Source organism: Peromyscus californicus, unplaced genomic scaffold (assembly GCF_007827085.1).
Source record: "Peromyscus californicus insignis strain IS unplaced genomic scaffold, ASM782708v3 Scaffold_9__1_contigs__length_137607984, whole genome shotgun sequence".
Lineage (NCBI taxonomy): Eukaryota > Metazoa > Chordata > Mammalia > Rodentia > Cricetidae > Peromyscus > Peromyscus californicus.
The window spans coordinates 68,795,817-68,816,124 of NW_026294617.1; the positions used below are offsets into that span (position 1 = coordinate 68,795,817).

Genomic DNA, 20,308 nt, shown 5'->3' on the forward strand with positions numbered 1-20,308 from the left:
TGCCCACCTAACGTAGGGACCTCCAGTCCCCTGGGTGCCATTATCACGCCAACCAGACCGGAAACTACCAGGAATGGTCACACTCCAGGAAAGCAGCAATGTGCCCGGTGTCACAGTTTATTGTTTATAAACCATGAAAAGTACAGCTGTTACTCAGCACAGGCCTAGCAATGCCCACTGCAAGGAGGCAGCAGCAGGCACCAGAGGCCTAGCTTGGCCCAACCCAATGGGGACACCAGCCTCAGCCGGGTTCCCAAGGGAGACTTGGCACATTGGCATGGGTGCAGGATAGGTAAAGCATGCGAGACGGGAAGAGACACAAGGGGCATGCGGTTGGGGGGGTATAGGGACCCGAATAAAATGGTGGGTTCTCCTCCCTCTCACTGGGGAGGCTCAAAGCCTGGCTGCCAAGGCATCAATGGAGCAGGGAGCTTGGCAAGGCAAAGGGCAAAGCTGTCAATCACACCCGTTGTTCCAGGCGCCCTCCCTCCCAATAAGCCTCAGGAGCACAGGACAGGAATGGGATAGGGGCTTTCTATGCCTTGGTTAAGATGCCAAGGGCAGGGCCTAGGGCAGAGACTTGGTGGGCCTGGGGGCCCAGGCCAACAGTTAACACAGAGAATGGAGGACACCCAGAGAGAAGCAGAGGGGAGCCCCTTAGTCAAGGGAAGCCCTGGGAAGACATGGCTGGCAGGTACGAGGGAAGGACCACAGTTAGGAAAAGTCTGGGGGAGAAGCTGCTGCGTGAACAACCCGCTGCCTGGAGGCTTGGGGAGCAGAGCTTAGGTCTGGAGAGGGAGCCCGGCAGGCTCAGTCCAGCTTGGCGAAGCCCCCGATGGTGACTTTCCTCTCAGGCTTGGTACCCACAGGCTCTTGCAGCTGCACAGCGCCACCACCAATGAAGCAGAAGGCAGGGCACACGGGCCCTGAGCAGTCCAGGGGGCACTCTAGGAGCCCACGGAAGGACACGGCATCCAGGAAGGAAACTCGCCCCCGCTCATAGTCCAAGCAGATGCCCAGGCGGGGCGGCAGGGGCACCGTGCAGCTGGCTGCTGGGCCGTCCCGCCCTGTCAGCCCTGCATTTGAACTTGCTCCGGAACCCAGCAGGATCTTGCCCATGCCAATGGTGAGGAATGCAAAGGGTGGTAACGCTTCCACTGTGGTATCCTCAGCACCGCTGTCATGCCCACTGTCTGGGTCGTATCTGCAGGGGTGGGAATTGGGAAGGAGGATGTTGGGAGGCAGAGGAAGGGGATAGGGGAGGGATCAGGGAGCTGAAATGTTGGAAGGATGGAATGTCGGCGAACAAGAGGTTGCAGGTATTAAGGGGAACACATGTTGAGGAGGCAAGGGTTACAGTGTAAGGCTTGAGGCTTCAGTTTGTGTAAGAAAGAAGGAGCCGGGTGGTGGTGGTGGTGGTGGCGCATGCCTTTAATCCCAGCACTCGGGAGGCAGAGGCAGGCGGATCTCTGTGAGTTCAAGGCCAGCCTGGTCTACAGAGCGAGATCCAGGACAGGCACCAAAACTACACAGAGAAACCCTGTCTCAAAAAACCAAACAAACAAACAAACAAAAAGAAGTCAGGGAAGGAAAGTACGTGAGAAAGGTGTTGTGGGGAAGGAGAGATGGGCGACATTGAACTGTGGGGCTTGTCAGGATGGAAGGGGTGCTGAGAAAAAACGGTGCCAGGGAGTCAGTTTGGGGAGTGTTGACAGGTGGGGATGCTGGAAGGATGGCAGCACAGACGTTAAGATGTGGGGCGGGGTGGGGGCGGGCGGGGGCAGAGCAGGGGTGTTGGCTTGAAGACGGCGTTGGCAGAGAGATGAAGACGGATTAGTGTCAGGATGCTAGAGGGATACAGGAACGGGGACAACACAATTCCAGAGGGAATTCGTGTTGGGGAGAAGGCATTTTTGAAGAAATGGGATGTTGAAGGATGGAGGACTTGGGAGAGGGGGGTTCAGGAGGGAAACGTGGGAAGATGTATTAATGAGGCAACGGAGGTAAAGAGGGCTGTGGAGATATGTTTAGGGGAAGAACTTTGAGATGCTGAGAAAGAGGTAGGGGAAGGAGGTCTGGGAGAGACAACTTTTCATGGAAATAAAGTGCTGGGGGAAAGGACCTGGGAGCTTAGGCAGTATGCTGGTCCTGAGTGACAGATGGAAGGAGGAGGTGATGGCTCCGCCTTCTCTCAACCCTTTCCCCATCCATCCATACACTCTCAAAACCTGTCCTCACAGACCCTCCTGCGGAGCCCACATCTCTTCCACCCGAAAGCCTCCCAGTCTGGATTCCTCGCTCTGACCCCTCCCCAGCCCCACTTTAGCAAGTCTGTGTTCCCTACACCACCCTTGCCAACCCCAGCTCCTTCCCCAGGGCTTCATCCCCCCCCACCGCCCCTTGCAGAAGGGCCTGACCTGGGGCTGATCACATCCGGGGCACCCTGGAAGCTTTCCTGAAGCTTGCTCTCCAGCCCGACGCCCACCTTGACCAAGTAGGAGGCAGGGTCTACTGCGCAGGCCCAGTAGCTGCGGCCCTGCGTCACAGCCACGTCACCCAGGACCACGTCCACACTCAGGTGGCAGCCTGTGAGCAGCCGCTCGGCAGCCAGCAGCAAGGGAAGCCCCGGGATACTCCGCACGGCACGCTGGTCCTTGCTGATAGCTAGCCGCTCTCGGCTCGCACCCCAGCGGCCATCGAGGAAGAAGTGCAGGACTAGAGGCAGGAGGAGGTGAAGACAGAAGGAAGGGTTTCAGGACACACACTGGCGCTGGGGATCGTGGGGTGTCAGCACAAACACTGGGAGTTATGGGCACAGGGAACAAGTTGGTCAAGTCACCAGGAACCGGAAGGGGCCCAAAGGAACAGGACGCAGGGAACTGAAGTAGGGACACAGGAAGAAAGGGGCATCCCAAATAGGCATGGGACCCCGGGAGGAGCTTCAGGGATGACTAGTGGGCAGAGAAAGCACTGTCCCATCTCCAGTCGACTCAGTGTTTCTGCAACCCATTTTCCACGGTTGGCCCTGTGGACCATCTCCACTGTCGTCCTGTTCCATCTGGCCACATTCCGAACACCTCTGACCTGGACCTTCCATCCCACGCTCTGGTACTCAGACCTGACCCCTGTACCCAACCTTGTCTCTTTTGCCCTCTACCAAGTGGTGAGCACACTCAGCAAGCCACTTCTAAGCCCTTACGATGAGTCAGAAGCTAAGTCTTTACATGTGCTATCTTATAATGTGCTAATTACCAAGCCACTCTATTAAGTATTATTATTACCTCTGTTAAAGAGGATTCTCAAGTTCAGAGAAGAAAAAAAAATCGTGACTAAGGACACCCAGGAGCCAAGGTGGGCTTTGAACCCAGGCAGTTTAGCTCCAGAGGAAATGAGTGGAACCCACACATTGAACTGTACAAATTATATAAATCAAATTCCATTCACTTGCTTTCCCTGTGCCCACTGGGAATCAGCTGAGCACCTGGGCCCTTCTGTACCCTCCACGTGAACGTCTAAGCTTGCCGCATGAAGCCACACGTCTGCTACTCACCGGGAGCTGGAGGTGTGTGCAGGTGCACGTCCTCACTGTATTCTCCATAACCCGCCTTGTTGCAGCCCCGGACACGCAGCACGTACACAGAGCCCGTGTCAGGGTTCTCGAGGAGGGCGCTGGTGCCCCTCACCTCTTCCCGCCGCTGCCAGCGTGCGGGGCCTGGCTGGGCGGGGACATCTGTGCGCCGGAACTCAACAGTGTAATGCCAGGCAGGTGGTGAGTGGGGCGGCAGCCGCCAGCACAGGAAGATTTGGTCATAGGCAAAGGTGCGCTGGGTGTCGATGACAGGAGCCTCAGGCACTGTTGGAAGAGACAACAGGGGTCCGTCAGGGTCTGGCCATCGGCCTGGGCGTGGAGAGTGGGGCAGGCAGGAGAGAGGAAGCAGCGGGAGCCGGGGGGGTGAGTGTAGGTGAGGGGGCTGGGGGAAGGGACCTGGGTGGGCAGGACAGGGCCCAGAGGAGAAAGAAGTGGGCAAGTGCTGGACAGGGGGCAGGAGCCCGAACTCTGGCCCTAGTTTGCCACCAGCCTACTTTGGCCTGGAGTCAGTCACTCTCCCTCTCTGGGCTTCGGTTCTCTCTTCGGTCAAAAGACAGCACCAGACCAACTGAGTTCTGGGGGCCCTTACGGCTTAGAGTCTTTGAGTTAAGAGGAGCCCCAGAACGAGGCAGGAAAGGCCACTGGAACCCAGGCAAGAGAGCCCTGAGCAGGAAGGGATGCAGAAGGGTTGGGAGAGAGGTTCCGGGGTCAGCAAGACGGAAAAGAGGAAGGCAGCAGAGGAGAGCAAGCTGGCTAGCGGGGAGGGCAGTGCATGTAGGTCAAGAGGAAGAGAGTCAGAGTCCAGAGGACCAGGGTCAAGATAACAAAAGGTCGGAAGGACCAGGATGATGCAATAGCCTGAAGAAGGCCGAAGAGACAGGGCGCTTGTCAGGTGGGAGGCCCAGGAATTCAGAGTGCATTAGGAGAGAAGGAAGCAGTATGTGGGTGGCCAAGCTGTGTGGGAGCACAAGGGAGGGTGTAGGGAGGGGGCCCGGCGGGCGGCAGGGCCCCCAGGGCAGGGCTGCTGACTTGCCTGGGGTGTTCCGGAGCACAGTCCGCGGTGGCCACAGCCTACAAAGAGAGACGAAGAAGCAGCGCTGAGCGCGGTAGGGTGGTGTGGCAGGGGTGGCTGGCCAGGCCAGGCAGGAGGCCAGGAGGTCCCTGGTGGGCACTGCCCCCCGGGTCCGCTGCTGGGGGGGGGGAGGGAAGAAGGCTCTGGTTGGACACGGGCCTGGCTAACTCCTTACCTCTCAGGAAGTTAAGCTCCGTCAGCAGCTTCATCTCGCGCCCCACGTCCAGCTGGCAATGGCGGAAGGAGGAGCTGGCAGCTGGCCGGAATGTCTGGAGGGCCTCAGTGGCTCGGGCAATCCTAGAATGGGATGGACAAAGGGTCAGGCACTGCCAGGCGGGCAGCCACCCCTCCTCGGGATCCTGCCCTGGCTATCCCTAGAGGCCCTGCTTTCTGCTCCAGGTCTCTACCTCAGCCTGACCACATGAAAATTCTCGGGGCTCCGGCTCCCCACTGTCCTAGGCACTAGCTGCACCCACGATGCCCACTTCCCTGGAGCCTGCACCCTTGGGCCATGCCCCTCGGTACCTGTTATGCAGCTGCTTGGCGGCTTGCACAAAGCAAGGCTGGTCTGTTTCCTTAAGGACTTCCTGGGCATAACCCACCAAACCCGAGCCGTCCAGCAGGCTCTGGTGCTCCTGGATCTGGGCGCCTAGCCGGGATAACCGCTCTTGCTGGCACTCTTCGATGGCCTGAAGCAGCGAGGCTCGCTTCTCCTCCAGCACAGCCCCCAGGCCCCGAACCAGCTGAGACACCTCCTCCTTGGCCTGCTGACCACTCACCTGTCCAAGGAGCAACACCCAAGTGATGAATGACTTAACTATCTTCTCGGAGGCAGCACCCAGGTGCCACACCGTACTACCTGAGGGAATTTGGGGAAGTTTAACCTATCCATCTCAATCGGGCCAGGACCATGACTGGCAAGGCACCTACACCACAGATGTGGTCACCCTTCTGACCATTTGTGCTAACTTTCCTGAATGCTCACATCGTAATTGTAGGCTCTGGAGAGGCCCCTTCTATTTCCTAGGTTTTTGGCTTGACCTAGGAAACCAAATTAATACAGGAGAAAAGCACAAAAGTCATATTAATTTGGTATCTACTTGGGGGTCTTTTAAAAAATATTTTTACTATTTTATGTATACAGATGTTTTTGCCTATATGTATACCAAGTATGTGCCTGGTACCTATGGAGACCAGAAGAGGGCATCAGATACGCTGGAACTACACATAGTTGTGAGCCACCACGTCAGCGCTGGGAACTGAATCTGAGTTCTCTGGAAGAACAGCCAGTGTTCCTAACCACTGAACCATCTTCCCAGCCTGTACTTGGAGATCTCTATAAGAGACAGGGCTTCATGTAGCCCCGGTTGACCTTGAACTTGCTGTGTACTGGAGAGAGATCCCCCTGCTTCAATTTCCCCAGTCCTGGGATCACAGTGTAAGACACCATGACCACCTTAATTCTTTTTTTTTTTTTTTTTAAGAATAATTCATGCCCAATGGTGGGAGTGCACACCTTTAATCCTAGTACTCAGGAGGCAGAGGCAAGTGGATCTCTGAGGCCAGGCTGGTCTAAAGAGCAGTTCTAGGACAGACAGGGCTACACAGAAAAACCCTGTCTGGAAAAACCAAAATAATAAAAATTAATTAATTAATAAATAATATTAGTTAATAATTCAGGTGCTAGAGAGGTGGCTCAGTGGTTAGGAGCAGGTGGGGTGAGGCACAAACCACCCCACCTCACCAGCAGGAGAGGACCCGAGTTCAATTCCCAGCATCTATGTAAGGTGGTTGAGCCCCCTGTAACTAGAGCTCCAGGAGCTCCAGTGCCTTTGGACTCCATGGGCACCCCCCATACACACATGGCATACACTCACAGAGACACACATGCATAACACATGATTACATTTTTTTTTAAATTGAAAAGAACAATGCAGTTACATTTTTAACTTAAAATTTTTTAATTTAAATTTGCCAGTTTTGTTTTATGATTGTGGTGATTTGGGGCCTTCACTGTGTATTAATGCAGCGGGTCTACCCCGTCTTTCAACATAATTTTTATTAAAAAATATTTATTGTACTTATTTGTGTGTGAGCTTATGTGCACCACAGGTGTGCAGAAGCCCTTGAAGGCCAGAAGAAGGTATCAGATCTGGAGCTGGGGTTCTAGGTTCATAAACTGCCATGTGGGTGCTGGGAACTGAACCTGGGTCCTCTGCAAGAACAGTAAGTATTCTTAACTGCTGGGTCATCTCTCCAGCCCTCTTTGCCCTTTGTGGTGGAGACACACATGCCCATCACTGAACTTCACGGTCAACTCCAGCGCAATGCACTTGTGAAGAAATGATATGCTAAATGGAGCTATGGGCTGGCTTAGTCATGTCGCTAAGAGACAAATGGGGAAAGGCTGAAAACTAGTGGAAGGAGAGAGCTGCTTTAAATAGTTGGTTATTTGGGTACATTGCAGCCTCAATACCAGTGTCTGGCAAACAGGATTGTTTGGCCTTAGTGCGTGAGGGAGATCCTTCTCTGAAGAACCCTTCTACCTTGAAGCATGTCAGAAAACACAGCACACTGCCCTTTCTGAGACTATAGCCCCTCCAGTGATCGAAACTCAAAGTCACCATTATACGGACTGGCCATATTTTGCCTTCACTCTTTCATAGTCTTAATCTCTTTACGTCTCGCCCAAACAAGAAAGGCCATGATTGCTCCAATGTCCACTTGGGAATTACATTAGCTATGGCACACTGGTGGCTATGCCGTCCTCATCGTCCAATTCCACCTCAGTTAATTCAGACAACCCTGCAGAAGCTGTTTGTGCCTCACCCCACCCCTAGCTGCAGGGTTGCGTCCACGCTAGGCTCAACGTCCGTGCATTTGAGCTCCTTAGTCCCCAGGGTAGCCCTCCTACTCCCACTGCAGCCCTAGCTACAGCCTAAGCTGGGGCACTGGCGTTCTTGCCAATGAAGTTTAACCAGAGCCTCCGCCCACACACATCCTCCTCCAGTGGGCTCTGAACTTGCAGCAAGGCAACAGGAGCATGCCCATCCAAGCAGGATCCAAGGCACACGTCCACGCCCTTCCTCACCTCAGTGTGCCTGATGGTCTCTTCCAGCTCACAAATCTGGGTCTGTACTGTGTCCTGGTTTCCCAAGATGTACGCCAGGCTCTTTGTCAGCTTATCCTAAGGGCAAAGAAAGAGGTGGGCATCATCCTGGCTCTGCAGAGGCAAGTAATTAGTAGGCGTGTGCTGGTGTGTGTTAGCGCTGGGGCTGAGGAAGCAGGGGTCTTTTACCTTGAGGGCCTGATAGGCACTGAGTACTGGAGTGATCTTGTGCCCACTGTGGGTGCGCCGTACCCTGCAGAGTTGGCACACCAGCCGCTGGCATGTCTTGCAATAGTGGGTCACCTCTTCCTTGTGGTCCGGACACATCAGACCCTAGGGGTAAAAGGACAGTGAAACAGTCAGCCAATGGTGTGTGTCAGGGCTACCAGCAATTGGTTGCCCTCGATGAGAGGGCAGTGGAAATAGTGGCGGTGCTCCACAGTGCCATCTGGTGGTGAATACTGGCACGAACGTGCTTCTGAACTGTCGAAGCAATGTCCATTTCAGAGCTTTGCTCCCTTCATCTACTTCACACAGATATGTATATCGTAGTAACAACAATCATGATAATTAATATAATCCTGCAGTTCATCTTTGCTTGGGGTTGTACCCAAATTCTAGAACAGCAGCATCCTGCATATAAACAACTTTTTGTTATTGTTTTTTGAGACAGGGTTTCTCTGTGTAACAGTCCTGGCTATCCTGGAACTCATTCTGTAGACCAGGCTGGCCTCACATTCACAGAGATCTGCCTGCCTCTGCCTCTCGAGTGCTGGGACTAAAGGTGTGCACCACCACTGCCTGACTATAAACAACCTTTTTTTGAGACAGTTTTCCGGTGTAGCCCAGACTGGCCTTCAGTGTCCAAGTCTCTTGATTCAACCTTCCAAGGGCTGGGAACTCAGGCATGTGCCGCCATGCTTGGCCAGATAACACCTTTGGAGGCAACAACATCTCCTATGATCCTATCAAAGTTCTTCAGGTGTGGATATTGCAGAATGGACTCTCTCATCTCTCTGCAGCAGGTGAGATGAGAGACCCATAGATATTGAATCATTTTTTTTTTTTTTTTTGCTTTTTCGAGACAGGGTTTCTCTGTGATATTGAATCATTTGTTCAGTGAATGTTAGAGACAGGGGCTGCTAGGCAGCCGATGTGACGGTGCATGTCTGTAATTCTAGTACTCAGGAAACTGAGGCAAGGGGATTGCCATGAGTTCAAGGCTAGCGTGGACTATATGGCAAGGCTCTGTCTTTTTTTCCTCCTTAATGTTTAATTTTGAACTATGTGTATGAGAGCAGGTGCCTGAAGAGGCCAGAGGTGGTGTGTCCCCTGGAGCTGGAATTACAGGGACGAAAACTGGGATTCTCTGGAAGAGCTCTTATTCACAGAGCCATCTCTCCCGCTCCAAGACCCTCTCTCTCTCTGTCTCTGTCTCTCTGTCTCTCTCTCTTACACACACACACTCAGACATATACACATATACTACTCACACACATATCACTCACACACACACTCACCCATATACACATATACTACTCTCACACTACTCATACACACTCACACACACACCATACACACATACTCATACACACAGACAAAAACTCAACCTGGCCCACCACTCTTTGGAAGCCCAAATGCCAGCCACCCCCAACTCCTGGTTCGGCACCACCATGCCCCTCCCACTTCAGACCCCGCAAGAACTGGCTCACCTTGGGGCGGAATGAGAGGGTGGGCAGAGTTGGCTCATGCTGGGCCTTCTGAGTGCCCCAGGGGTGGAAGAGTTTGAAGCATTCGTTGCAGAAGGTGGCTCTGCACTCTGTGCAGCCCTTGGTGGCCTCTAGTGGCGGGGGCTTGCACAACTGGCACAGGATGGCGCCTCCCACACTCACACTCTGTCGATACCGCTCCACCACGCGCTCTAGGGTCAGGTTTCGGAAAAGCCCCGAAAGGCCCCGCTCCCCCAGCTCCACATCGCCCTGGCAGGCTGGGCACGGGAATATGATCGTCTGGGGGTGCAAGGCACCCCGCTTCCGCCCAGGGTATGTCCCAAAGCCTGTGGAAGGACCCAGGAGGTAGAGGTGAGAATCACAGCTGACTAGGGGTGGGCGACATCTGTTCAATTAAAAAGTGGACTTTAATTGCATCAGAGCTCAGCTCTCATTAGAATCCAGGTAAGCAGTAAGCAGTTCCACCTCAGAATGACAGATGCCCCTGACCCTCTTCCAGCTTTCTGCATTCCCACCCCATCCCACAAACCCCAGCCCCACCTGACTTAAGGAGCCGGTCCAAGCGATCTGGCTTGGGGAGCGTTCTCCGAGAGAGGCGGGGGCTGCGGGTAGAAGGGGTGGAAGCAGGAGAAGTGGGCTCCGAACTGGGGTCCCCACCATGGCCTATGTACCCCTGCTGGCCCAAAACCTCCCGGGCACAGGCCTGGCACACGTTGTGGGTACAAGGCAGCACTAGTGGCTGCTTGTACATCTCTTGGCACACTGGGCACAGCAGTTCCTTCTCCATGTTCTTCATGCTTGTCTGTGGAGGGACCAGGAGGTTGTGTGAGAGCTAGGACACTTGGGCATATCTCAGCCGGTCCCTTGGCTGTCAGGAAGAGCAGCACAAGCTACCTACTGCTTTGGCCCACACACCTTCCCAGCTCTCTGTCTCCTGCTTCTGTTCCCTCTTGGGAGAGCTTAAGGCCCAACAAGAAGGTCCGGTTGGAGCTCTGGCCTCCCCCAGCATCGCGCCCCACCCCCATCGCTCCGGATGCAGCAGAGCAGGCAGGCGGTCCTCCTTCCTCACCTGTCTCCATCCCTCCATCTCTGGATTATTGGCCTGCTCCTGGGATTTATTTCAAGGGCACCACCCATTCTACATTTGGGTGCTGTCCCCCGCCCCTTTTTCTAGCAACCCTCAGGCGCATGACTGCTCCCCGCGGCCAGCGTGCGCTAGCTCCCCGAACCGGCTGGACACCGGCCCGCGGCCGCCCCAGCACCCATCCTCCATTCTTCACTTCTATTTCTTCCAGTCTCCCCAAATCAACCCATTCCTCTTCGCCTCCTATACCCGAGCTCTCCGGCCCAGTCTGGTGGAGAAACTCGGCCTGCTGCAAGCCTTTGCCCCATCTGGGGGGAGGGGGGAGCGCCCCGCCTACTTGCCCCCTCCCCACCGGAAGTATCCCTCCCCCTTTTGGTGAGGGGTCTTCAGGCTATTCCCCACCCCCACACCTCACCTTGGTCCCTCTCTTCGCAGCCATCCCGGTCAGGGGCGCAGCTGACACAAAGGAGGGAGCGACAGGGAGGGAGGGGGAAGGAAGTGGTGGGGGGGAGCAGGGTTGGCACCGCCTCTGGGAGAGACGGGCACGGGTTGCCATGGCAACCGCAGACTGCACGGCAGCTCGCAGGGGGTGGGGGTGGCAGGGTGGGGGGTCGGGATGGGTCCAAATTGGGAACTGCACCTAGGGGCAGCTTTTTCATCACCTCCCCCCTCCAACCTGGCCTCAGTTTCTTGGAAAACATCCAAGCTCACACATGCCCCTTCTCATAACCCTGGTGCACTGCTGGCCGCTGCCCCAAGCCTACCCGCTGGGTCCCGGGCAGCTCCTCGCTGCCTACACCCCGGCAGAGGGGAGTCTTTAGGGCACTGACCACTCGGCTGTCCCCGGGATCCCTGCACACCTGCATCTCCGCCCTTCCCGTCATTTCTGTCTTAACTAGTCCCTTCTCTACATTCCAGACTCTTCCTGGACCCCCACCTGTTCAAAGATCTGGCTTGCCCCGACCCCTCTACACCCCCTCCCTTCCCCTCGACCCCCACCTTAACTCACACTGATGCGGACTAGTGCATCCATGATGGAAGTGAAGGTCTGCATATCCTCACCCTCAGCCATGGCCCTACTGTGCCCGCCCGCCCCCGGTTGCCCGATCCTGGCTGCTGCTGCGAACCCGGGGCTTAATGCAGGAGCCGGGTGGGGTGTAGGGAGGGGTGGAGAGGGTGAGATAGCACTGCGCATGCTCCAGGGACCTGCCTCGAACTGCGCCCGTCGAGGTAGGGGGTGGGAAAGAGTTCTTCCCACGTGGTTCTCCAAAGGCGGTCTAGGGGGTGGGTAACATGGAAGGGTATTTGGGAGAGGAACCATTTCCTTCTGTTAGACTCTTTCATTGATCCCTAGTGATACTGCTCACATGAAGCAAGATTTCAGAGGACGATGAACTCCTGGTTGAGAGCGCTACATTTTGGGTGGGGCATGTCTTCGGGAGATGTTGAGGCCATCAGAGTGGGGCAGGGAGGTCTGGGGAACTTGTACTAGAGATGACATGAATAGCAAGGAAGACACAGGGGACTCTAGGCCCTGGGGTCCTGACTGAGAGCCGTGGGTGCGGCTTGTCCCGAGAGGCAGCAGATGCCCTCGGTACGGAAGGCTGGGGACCCAGCAGGGCGGTGGCCTAGAATGCTCTTCGAAGCATTATCTCCTCCTTGCCGCAAGAGGGCGCTGCGGCCAAGACGCCCGGAGGAAGAAGTAAAGCGAGTCCACGTTGGCCCCGACGCCTGCGTACAGACACCGCGCCGGGTTTGGCTCCCCTGCTTCACGGCCACTGGCACGGATTGGACCCACGGGCGGGGCGTGATGGGTAACCGGACCGGCGGGGTGCCCGGGCTGCTCTAGCAGGGGTGGGCGTTGGGGTGGCCCTCTTTTCCCCGCCGTCGCTTCGGTAAAGCTGACGTGTCCTGGTTTCCAGGGAGCTGGCGTGTCCTCGGCACAGGCGGGAACTTGGGTGTGCGGGGCCCGGGGCCGGGGGGTTCCTGGAGGTCACCGTGGCGTGGGAGGTGGGGGGGAGTGTGGCTGCAGTACCGGGAGCGCTCGGAAGTGGTTGGCGGGCCGAACTCCGGAGCCAATCTGCCGGAAGCTTAGCCTGAATTTTTTCTCATCACCAGTAGTCGGTACCGGAACCTCCTTGGCGCTGTCGTCCCTCCTGTCCCTGCTGCTCTTCGCTGGCATGCAGATATACAGCCGCCAGCTGGCCTCCACCGAGTGGCTCACCATCCAGGGGGGCCTGCTGGGCTCCGGCCTTTTCGTCTTCTCCCTGACTGTATCCTCCCCAAGCTGGAAAGAGGGGTGTGTGTGTGTGTGTGTGTGTGTGTGTGTGTGTGTGTGTGTGTGTGTACAGAAGATGTGTGTGTGTGTGTGTGTGAACAGAAGATGTGTGTGTGTGTGTGTGTGTGAACAGAAGATGGGTAGGGGACCATCCGGGGCCTGCTGGGCTCCGGCCTTTTCGTCTTCTCCCTGACTGTATCCTCCCCAAGCTGGAAAGAGGGTGTGTGTGTGTGTGTGTGTGTGTGTGAACAGAAGATGGGTAGGGGACCATCCGGGGCCTGCTGGGCTCCGGCCTTTTCGTCTTCTCCCTGACTGTATCCTCCCCAAGCTGGAAAGAGGGTGTGTGTGTGTGTGTGTGTGTGTGTGTGTGTGTGTTTGAACAGAAGTTGGGTAGGGGACCGCGTGAGCTTTGCTTGTCTCCTGCTCTCCAGCCCTGTGTGTGTGTGTGTGTTTGAACAGACGTTGGGTAGGGGACCGCGTGAGCTTTGCTTGTCTCCTGCTCTCCAGCCCTGTCTTGTTGCAGGAGTTTCTCCTTAATTCCCTCAACCCAGGCCTTCAATAATCTGGAGAATCTGGTCTTTGGTAAAGGTTTCCAAGCAAAGATCTTCCCCGAGAGTAAGTGAAACTCGGTAGTTGACTGAACTCTTTTAACCTCCCCCAAACATGATGCTGCATTTCCCTGTGCTTAGATGGTAAAGGAGATAGACGCTTGCTAACACTGTCTTGAAGACAGAGGACGCTTTTGGATCCAGCATCTTGTCCAGCTCCGGGCATCGGAGCTGGAAGAGAAGCACAAAGGGAAGAAAATGAAGAAAGAAAAAGGAAAACCTGGCCTGCCCCCAGGAAAGGTTTCAAGCAAACAGTTAAGTTTGACTGATGTTTGATAGGCATCCTCAGGAGAGAAGACAGACAGACAGGTTCACCGAGGGAGTCTCGTGTGAAATTGAGCCCGCACTAGAGTTCTCTTGAGGGGATTGTAAGTCTGACTGGGATGTTACTGATACCAGGACTCCCCACCAAAGGAGAATAGAGAATCACTGTTAGAGCCCTCTCTCTTTTCTCTCCCTCCCTTGGTTTCTCTCTCCCTCTCTTCCTCCCCTGTCCTCTGTAGCCCAGACTGGCCTTGAACTTACTATGTAGCTGAGGATGACTTTGAACCCTTGAACTGCCGACCTCCTGCTTCCACCTCCCAAGTGCTGGGATTAGCACCACCTCATGTGGTTTATGTGGTACTGGTATGGAGCCCAGGGCTTTCAGCATGATAGGCAAGCACTCTACCAACTGGCCCTCATCTCCAGCCCTGATGGATCAATTTTAACCCTTGTTAGATGGCTCTTTTAGAGATCTGATGGTTTAATTATTTATGGAGAATTAAGTTCACCAGCATCAGGACCAAATCACGTGAGGAAAGTCACATGCTCAGAAACTTACAGCAGTTGTAGTCTTGGGAAAGCCTCACTCAGCAGCACCAAAACCTGCTCTTGCCCACGCCTCCTTGCCCTCCTCTGGGTTTTCACAGCCCTGCTGCAGGTTTCCAGAACTTCCACCCCGCACTCTCAGAACTTCAGACTCTTAAACTTTGTTGCACATGTACCGTCTTTGCTGTTTCCTAAAGAAACCATTGTTGGGGGGGCAAAATCCCTGTCTTTCTTTGCCTGCTCTGCTGGCTCCAGCTGGACAGATGGACCCTTTTCGCCTTTCCTGCCCCTCACCCCTCTCCAGTTCTGTCAGGCCTTAGCCCTCTGCCTGAATAATGGGGACCAGCCTTGCTCTCCAAGCCCTGCTAGTACATTTTATTTTAGTTATTAATTTACTTTTGAGACAGGATCTCACTGTGTTGCCCAGGCTGGCCTTGTCTTGAGTTCCTGAGTTTTAGTGGTCCTTCCGCCTCAGCTGTCTAGGCCTGTCCCACTGCATTTCAGCTGCCTTTTGGTTTGGGGTTTTTTGTTATGTTTTTTAGTGTGTGTGGGGGGCGGGGGGAGGCCAGGAAGTGGAATGAGAGGCGGAGCAAAGCTAGTGAAACACAAACCAAACAAAACTCTGTTCCCGTCTTACCTCCGGGTTCTGAACAAGGTTAAGGCCTTCTGAACCCTCGACTTTTATCAGGGCATATCTTTTGTTTGTTTGTTTTTCGGGACAGGGTTTCTCTGTGTAGACCAGGCTGGCTTCGAACTCACAGAGATCCACCTGCCTCTGCCTCCCCAGTGCTGGGATTAAAGGCGTGTGCCACCAGGATATGCCTTTTCAAGCAGGTGCCTCAGAAAGGCATTGCTCCTGGTGGGTGTTCCTCTCTTGGACACCTGCTGACGCTCCTGTCCTGCCCCCACAGTTCTCCTGTGCTTGCTGCTGGCCCTCTTTGCATCTGGCCTCATCCACCGAGTGTGTGTCACCACCTGGTACGTATCTGACCGTTGGGCAGGGGGTGCAGTGATGCCTCATCTTTTGGTACCAATCCCCCTGGGGTGGTGCCAGTCCCTTCCCTTCCCACCACACACCTCTTCCCCTGTTTTCTCTTTTTTGTCCTTCCCTGAGCTCCCAAACCTAAACCAGAATTCTTTCCCTACAGCCGGTGTCCGCCGTCTAGCGACATGCCCGTTGATTTAATGACTTCTTTTCACCCCATAGCTTCATCTTCTCCATGGTTGGGCTGTACTATATCAACAAGATCTCCTCCACGCTGTACCAGGCAACGGCCCCAGTCCTCACACCAGCCAAGGTCACCGGCAAGGGCAAGAAGAGAAACTAGCCCTGAATGACTAATAAAGTTGACTCTTTGTACTTCTGTCTGTGGGCTCTGCTAAGTTGTCGACCTCATCTGTCAGCGCCTGCGCTTGCCAGGCAGTGCGGTGTCCTCTGCTCACAAGAGAGTCCCGTGTGGAAAAAGCACAGAAGTGATTCCAGTCTTAACCTGTGGGGAGAGAGGCTAGAGGCGAAGAGTATAACACGGGAAAGGCTGGCTTCCAGAACCAGAGTTTTTTTTTGTTTTTTTTTTTTTTTTAGTATTGATTAATTGTGTGTGTGTGTGTGCGCTTGTGTGTGTGTGTGTTGCTCTCCTCATCTGTCTGTTCTACTCTAGTGGGTAGAGTGGGCAGAGTGCCTCTGTTTACAAGGCTAATCACTAGCCCTTGCCTCTGCTCCGGTGGTTTTGCCCTCCCCACCCCACCCCCTCACCATCCTGTGTCTGAGATATTAGGAAATTCCTAAGTTTTCTCAGAGTGTGTCCAAGAACACCCAGACCACTGGCCTCAGCCAGTCTTGATGGAAATGAGGCCAGTGGTCCCCAGATCCCCTACTGTGCTGTCGTGAGAAGCAGCTCCGTCCAGAGTGCTTGTCCTGTAGAACACAAAGTGGGTAGGGTACATACAGTCCTGGGAGAAAGCCTCCTGAGTGTCCAGAGACTTCTAGGAGGCTGGCTCGATGGAGGCGGGCAGATAGATCATTTCTGTGGCTAGGGGAGTGAGAGGAAAACCAGAGAGCAGGTGTCTTAGCAGGGCTAAGGGGTCTAGGCACCTCCTTTCCTGGGGATGCTGTAGGCTTTAGGGAACACACATTTGGGTCACTTTCCTATGCTCAGTGAGTGGTGCCTGATAATGGAAAATAGGTTGGTTGAATGAAAGAACTTGTCCTTCAACCCTTCTAGAACAAAATTCTGATCTTTAGAGGCACCTAGAACTTAGGGAATAAGGCCTAGTAAAGATAAATAAAAATCGAAGGAGTTGTGAACCAGCGAGGGTTAGAGGCCACCCTACCCTATCCCATACCCTAGCTTTCCCTGTCCCTGGGGGAGGGAGCACCACACAGCTTACACAAAGTGCCTGCAGAGGGCGCTGTGAGCTCATCTGTCCTGGACACTTAGCCTGCTCCCTGCAGGTTGTCCCCAGAGGGCGGCTAGGGGGTGCTCTAGTTCTCTGAAAGCCTACCTGGGGAAGCCAAGGGTCCTGGGAGGGTAGAAGCCTCCCTTCCAACCCTTGGGCAGAGTTTCCAGTGGAGGTCGCAGTCTGTCTTCCTGAGGATGGCGTTCCAGGCTCCTGGTTCTCCTCGTGAGATCGCAGGGAAGTAAGGGCTGTGATGATGTGTAGGGCGCTCTGACTTTTTCTCCACACCTGGAGTGGGAGCAGTGGTAGAGCACATACAGTCCTGGGAGAAGGCTTCCTGAGTGTCTAGAGGCTTCCAGAAGGCTGGCTCGGTGGAGCCAGGCAGATAGCATCGTTTCTATGGCTAGGGGACTGAGGGGAAGACCAGAGAACAGGTGTCTTAGCAGGGCTAAGGGGTCTAGGCACCTGCTACCATCTACCATGTAGGACCTGGGGCCGTGTGTGCTTCAGGAGTAATGACCCACTCCTCAGGAATGGTGGATTTACAAGGCAGGTCGGCGCCAATAGCAGCTTTATACTCAGCCTATCTGTGGTGTCTAGTTGTAGGCTGTGCACAGCTGACCTGCCAATTAACCCTGGCAGGGATATCACAGCCTCTAATCACCATCATTAGGTAAAGGGGCCTGAGGACACGGTGGCTTCCCAGAGCTGAAGGTGAACCGGGCAAAGGAACCTGGGGCTCTTGGGACTCTCCTCCACCCGGGAGGCAGCAGACCCGAGGGAGAGAGGGGCATCCCCCTGGAGGACAGAGGGAGCCAGATGTTTCCTCCTGTTCACTCACACGTGGCAGTGACACCCGCAGGCACCCGCCGCCAACTCCGGAAACAGGAGTAAATAATACGTGGGCGGAGTCGGTGTAGCCCGGCGGGAGGCCTCTGGCCCCTGACCTGAGGTGCTCCTGGGAGTCAAAGGTGATGCCACCCTCCAAGAAGACAGTGGGACATTGAGACCGAGGCAAGTAGGCAGGGCTGGCCTCCCTCCCCGGGACAGGCATTGGCATGAAAGAGCGCCTGGCATTTAGGGCATACCAGTGGGACAGGGCGGGACCTGGGGGCGCCCAGGGCAGGCGGGAAGGCTAGTCTGCGCCAGGCCTTGGCTCCAGCCCTTTCCGCCCCTTATTGTCCTTGGTGAGAACCGGACACTGTCCTGTTCCCACTGCCCCCCTGCCTCCACAGCTCTGCTCCCCAGGGCCTCTGGAAGGATGTTGGGAAACAAGAGCAGGCCAGAGACCCATAGAGACAGAGATGCTGAGAGACACAGAGACAGATACCCAAGAGAAAGATTCAGTGAAAGGTATACTCTGAAGTTCACTGTGAAGTCATCGGGTGGCAGGCTCTGTGGGAACCTGGTAAAACGGGAAGCTGGCAGCCCTGTCTTCTTTGGGGGGACTCCAACAGTCTACCCTGCGCAGCCTTTGACGTATATTACAAATACTGCTGCCTCCTAAGCAAACAATGGTCAGAGCCCCGAGGTAGACAGCCTAGGTCCTTAATTGTTCCCTGTAGGTACATTTCTTTGCCTCCCTTTAAGGGAAATGGAAGTTTCTGGAGGCTCAAGGGCCAGAGCCAGGATCTCGCTCCCCAATCCACCCCTTCCAGGGCTGAGAGCCAGTTGGACTTATAAAACTGTACCATAAACGCTACTTGGTTGAGTTCCTGCAGAGGCAGAGAGAGAAGCTCCTAATTGGCCATAGAGCTGGACATTCTCAATATCTATAGCAAACAGCTATAGGCCAACCACTGGTAATATAGACTTCAAAGCTTCCCCTTGGGCTCCAAGGGACAGCCACACCCAACTAGCCTCTTCAGCAGTGAGCCTGTACAGGGTGGGATTGTGGCCCACAGGTCTCAGCAGCTCCTTCCTGGGATTCAGATCTGTTGCCAGTTGGAGAGAGATCTAGGTCCCTATATCTATAGAGGTTCCAGCTACAGCTGGAAAAACCAGGCACGTCTCTACTTAACAAATTAATATTTTTCTTGCATGTATTGAGTGTGGTGTGCACACTTGTATGCATATTCACAAATACGTGGGTAGATGGGTGTATGCACATATGCATGCAAGGTTGGAGGCCCAAAGTTGAAGTCTAGTGTCTTCCTCAGTTTTCCCCTACTTATTTACTGAGATAGAGTCTCTCAGTGAATCTGGAATTCACAGATTCTGGCAAGTCAAGCTAGCCAGCTTGCCCAGGGAATCCCCTGTCCCTGTGTCCTGTGAGCTGGGATTACAGGAGGTTGCCGTGCCTGCCTAGCTTTTAAATGGGTTCTAGCAATCTGAACTCTTGCCCTCACACAAGCCCTTTCTACCCTGAGCCATATCCCTAGCTCGAAATGAACAGTCCTTAACACAGTGTTCCAATTGTGCTACCCATGAGATCATTACAGGATTTATGGAAATTCCCACGAGAGAAATTAAGCTACTATTTTATCCCTTCAAGATCTGTGGTAATGGGCACACCAGATTCATTGGGCTAGTCTGTGTTTTGTGTATATGCAAACTCAGAAACAAAAGTTCAATCAGTTTTATGGCAAATTCCTTCTTTCTGTTTTACTGGAGTAGCTGTGACTTTAGCTACATTGGGAAATAACACCAGAAATTTTAGTTGGACGCCCCTGGAAGCAATAAAGCCTGAACCAAATGGCTTTCCTAACCTGTGAGGAGGAAGCATCGAGGTTCCCTGAGAACTTCTCACACCTCGAGAAAGCTGGAAAAGAAAAGCCCGGGAGGTCTCCAGGGCAAGAGGCAGATGCTCCCGTATGCTCAGGGAACCTGGGGACCAGGATTACTGCCCCAGGTGACACGGAGAAAAACTATACTCTTTGTGTCTGGGTAGAGCTGCCTTGAGCACTGACTTCAAGCTATTTCAAGGGATTTCTGGGGCTGGAATTTGTGTATATGGCCTGTGTGAGGGTATTAGACCAGCAGGAGTTAGCATTGCAGGAGACCACCCCTTCCTGCTCTGTTTCTAGACTGTGTTCCAGGCCAGTGTTAGATCTGTGGGCAGCGTGAGGCTGGGAAAGGGATGCTTTTTGATTCTGTTGAGGCTGTTATTTAATTTAATTTAATTTGTATGAGTGTTTGCCTGTGTGTATTTATGTACGCCATGTGTGTGCCTGGTGCCTGCAGAGGTCAGAAGAGGACACTGAACCCCCTGAACTGGAGTTACAGATGGTTGGTTGTGAATCACCATATAGGTGCTGGGAATCGAACCCAGGATCCCCGCAAGACCAAATGCCCTTAACCTGAGCAGTGCCACTTTTCCCAGCCCCTGTTAGTTTTTGAGACAATGTTTCATATATCCCAGGCTGGCCTGAATTCTTTGTGTTGCTGAGGATGATCGACTTCTGATCCTCCTACCTCCATCTCTCCAGTGCTGGGACGACAAGTGTGGGCCGCCATGCCCAACATTATTTGGTACTGGGTGTAGAATCAGGGCCTCATGCACAGTGGCAAGCCCTATACCCACCGGGCTACATCCCTGGTACCAAGAGCTACATCTTGAATCAGACACCTGAGATGTAGTTTGAACTCTGACACTGAACAGGTGAGGGACGGGGGCAAACTGAGTGACTGC

The 20,308-nt window shown here is 54.3% G+C and overlaps 2 protein-coding genes across 10 annotated transcripts; one reads left to right on the plus strand and one right to left on the minus strand.

Annotated features, from left to right (window-relative positions):
- Positions 1-103: 103 nt before the first annotated feature.
- On the minus strand, positions 104-11,743 carry Trim46 (tripartite motif containing 46). 6 transcript variants are annotated; one of them, XM_052731920.1, is made up of 10 exons: positions 11,594-11,743; positions 10,041-10,302; positions 9,483-9,826; positions 7,960-8,103; positions 7,753-7,848; positions 5,187-5,440; positions 4,837-4,958; positions 3,551-3,853; positions 2,418-2,715; positions 104-1,204 (listed from the first exon to the last, which is right to left on the minus strand). In XM_052731920.1, exons 1-10 carry the CDS (start codon positions 11,654-11,656, stop codon positions 811-813), a joined length of 2,280 nt encoding a protein of 759 aa, XP_052587880.1. In that variant the 5' UTR covers positions 11,657-11,743; the 3' UTR covers positions 104-810. The 6 variants fall into 6 exon arrangements, with proteins under 6 accessions (XP_052587880.1, XP_052587884.1, XP_052587881.1 ...); XM_052731924.1 differs by having other exon boundaries at positions 11,584-11,742; XM_052731921.1 differs by lacking the exon at positions 11,594-11,743 and adding an exon at positions 11,000-11,107.
- Positions 11,744-11,832: 89 nt separating this feature from the next.
- On the plus strand, positions 11,833-15,640 carry Krtcap2 (keratinocyte associated protein 2). 4 transcript variants are annotated; one of them, XM_052731929.1, is made up of 5 exons: positions 11,833-12,398; positions 12,703-12,857; positions 13,414-13,477; positions 15,192-15,258; positions 15,488-15,640. In XM_052731929.1, exons 1-5 carry the CDS (start codon positions 12,170-12,172, stop codon positions 15,606-15,608), a joined length of 636 nt encoding a protein of 211 aa, XP_052587889.1. In that variant the 5' UTR covers positions 11,833-12,169; the 3' UTR covers positions 15,609-15,640. The 4 variants fall into 4 exon arrangements, with proteins under 4 accessions (XP_052587889.1, XP_052587890.1, XP_052587891.1 ...); XM_052731930.1 differs by having other exon boundaries at positions 11,838-12,398; positions 12,706-12,857; XM_052731931.1 differs by lacking the exon at positions 11,833-12,398 and adding an exon at positions 12,417-12,542.
- Positions 15,641-20,308: the final 4,668 nt, after the last annotated feature.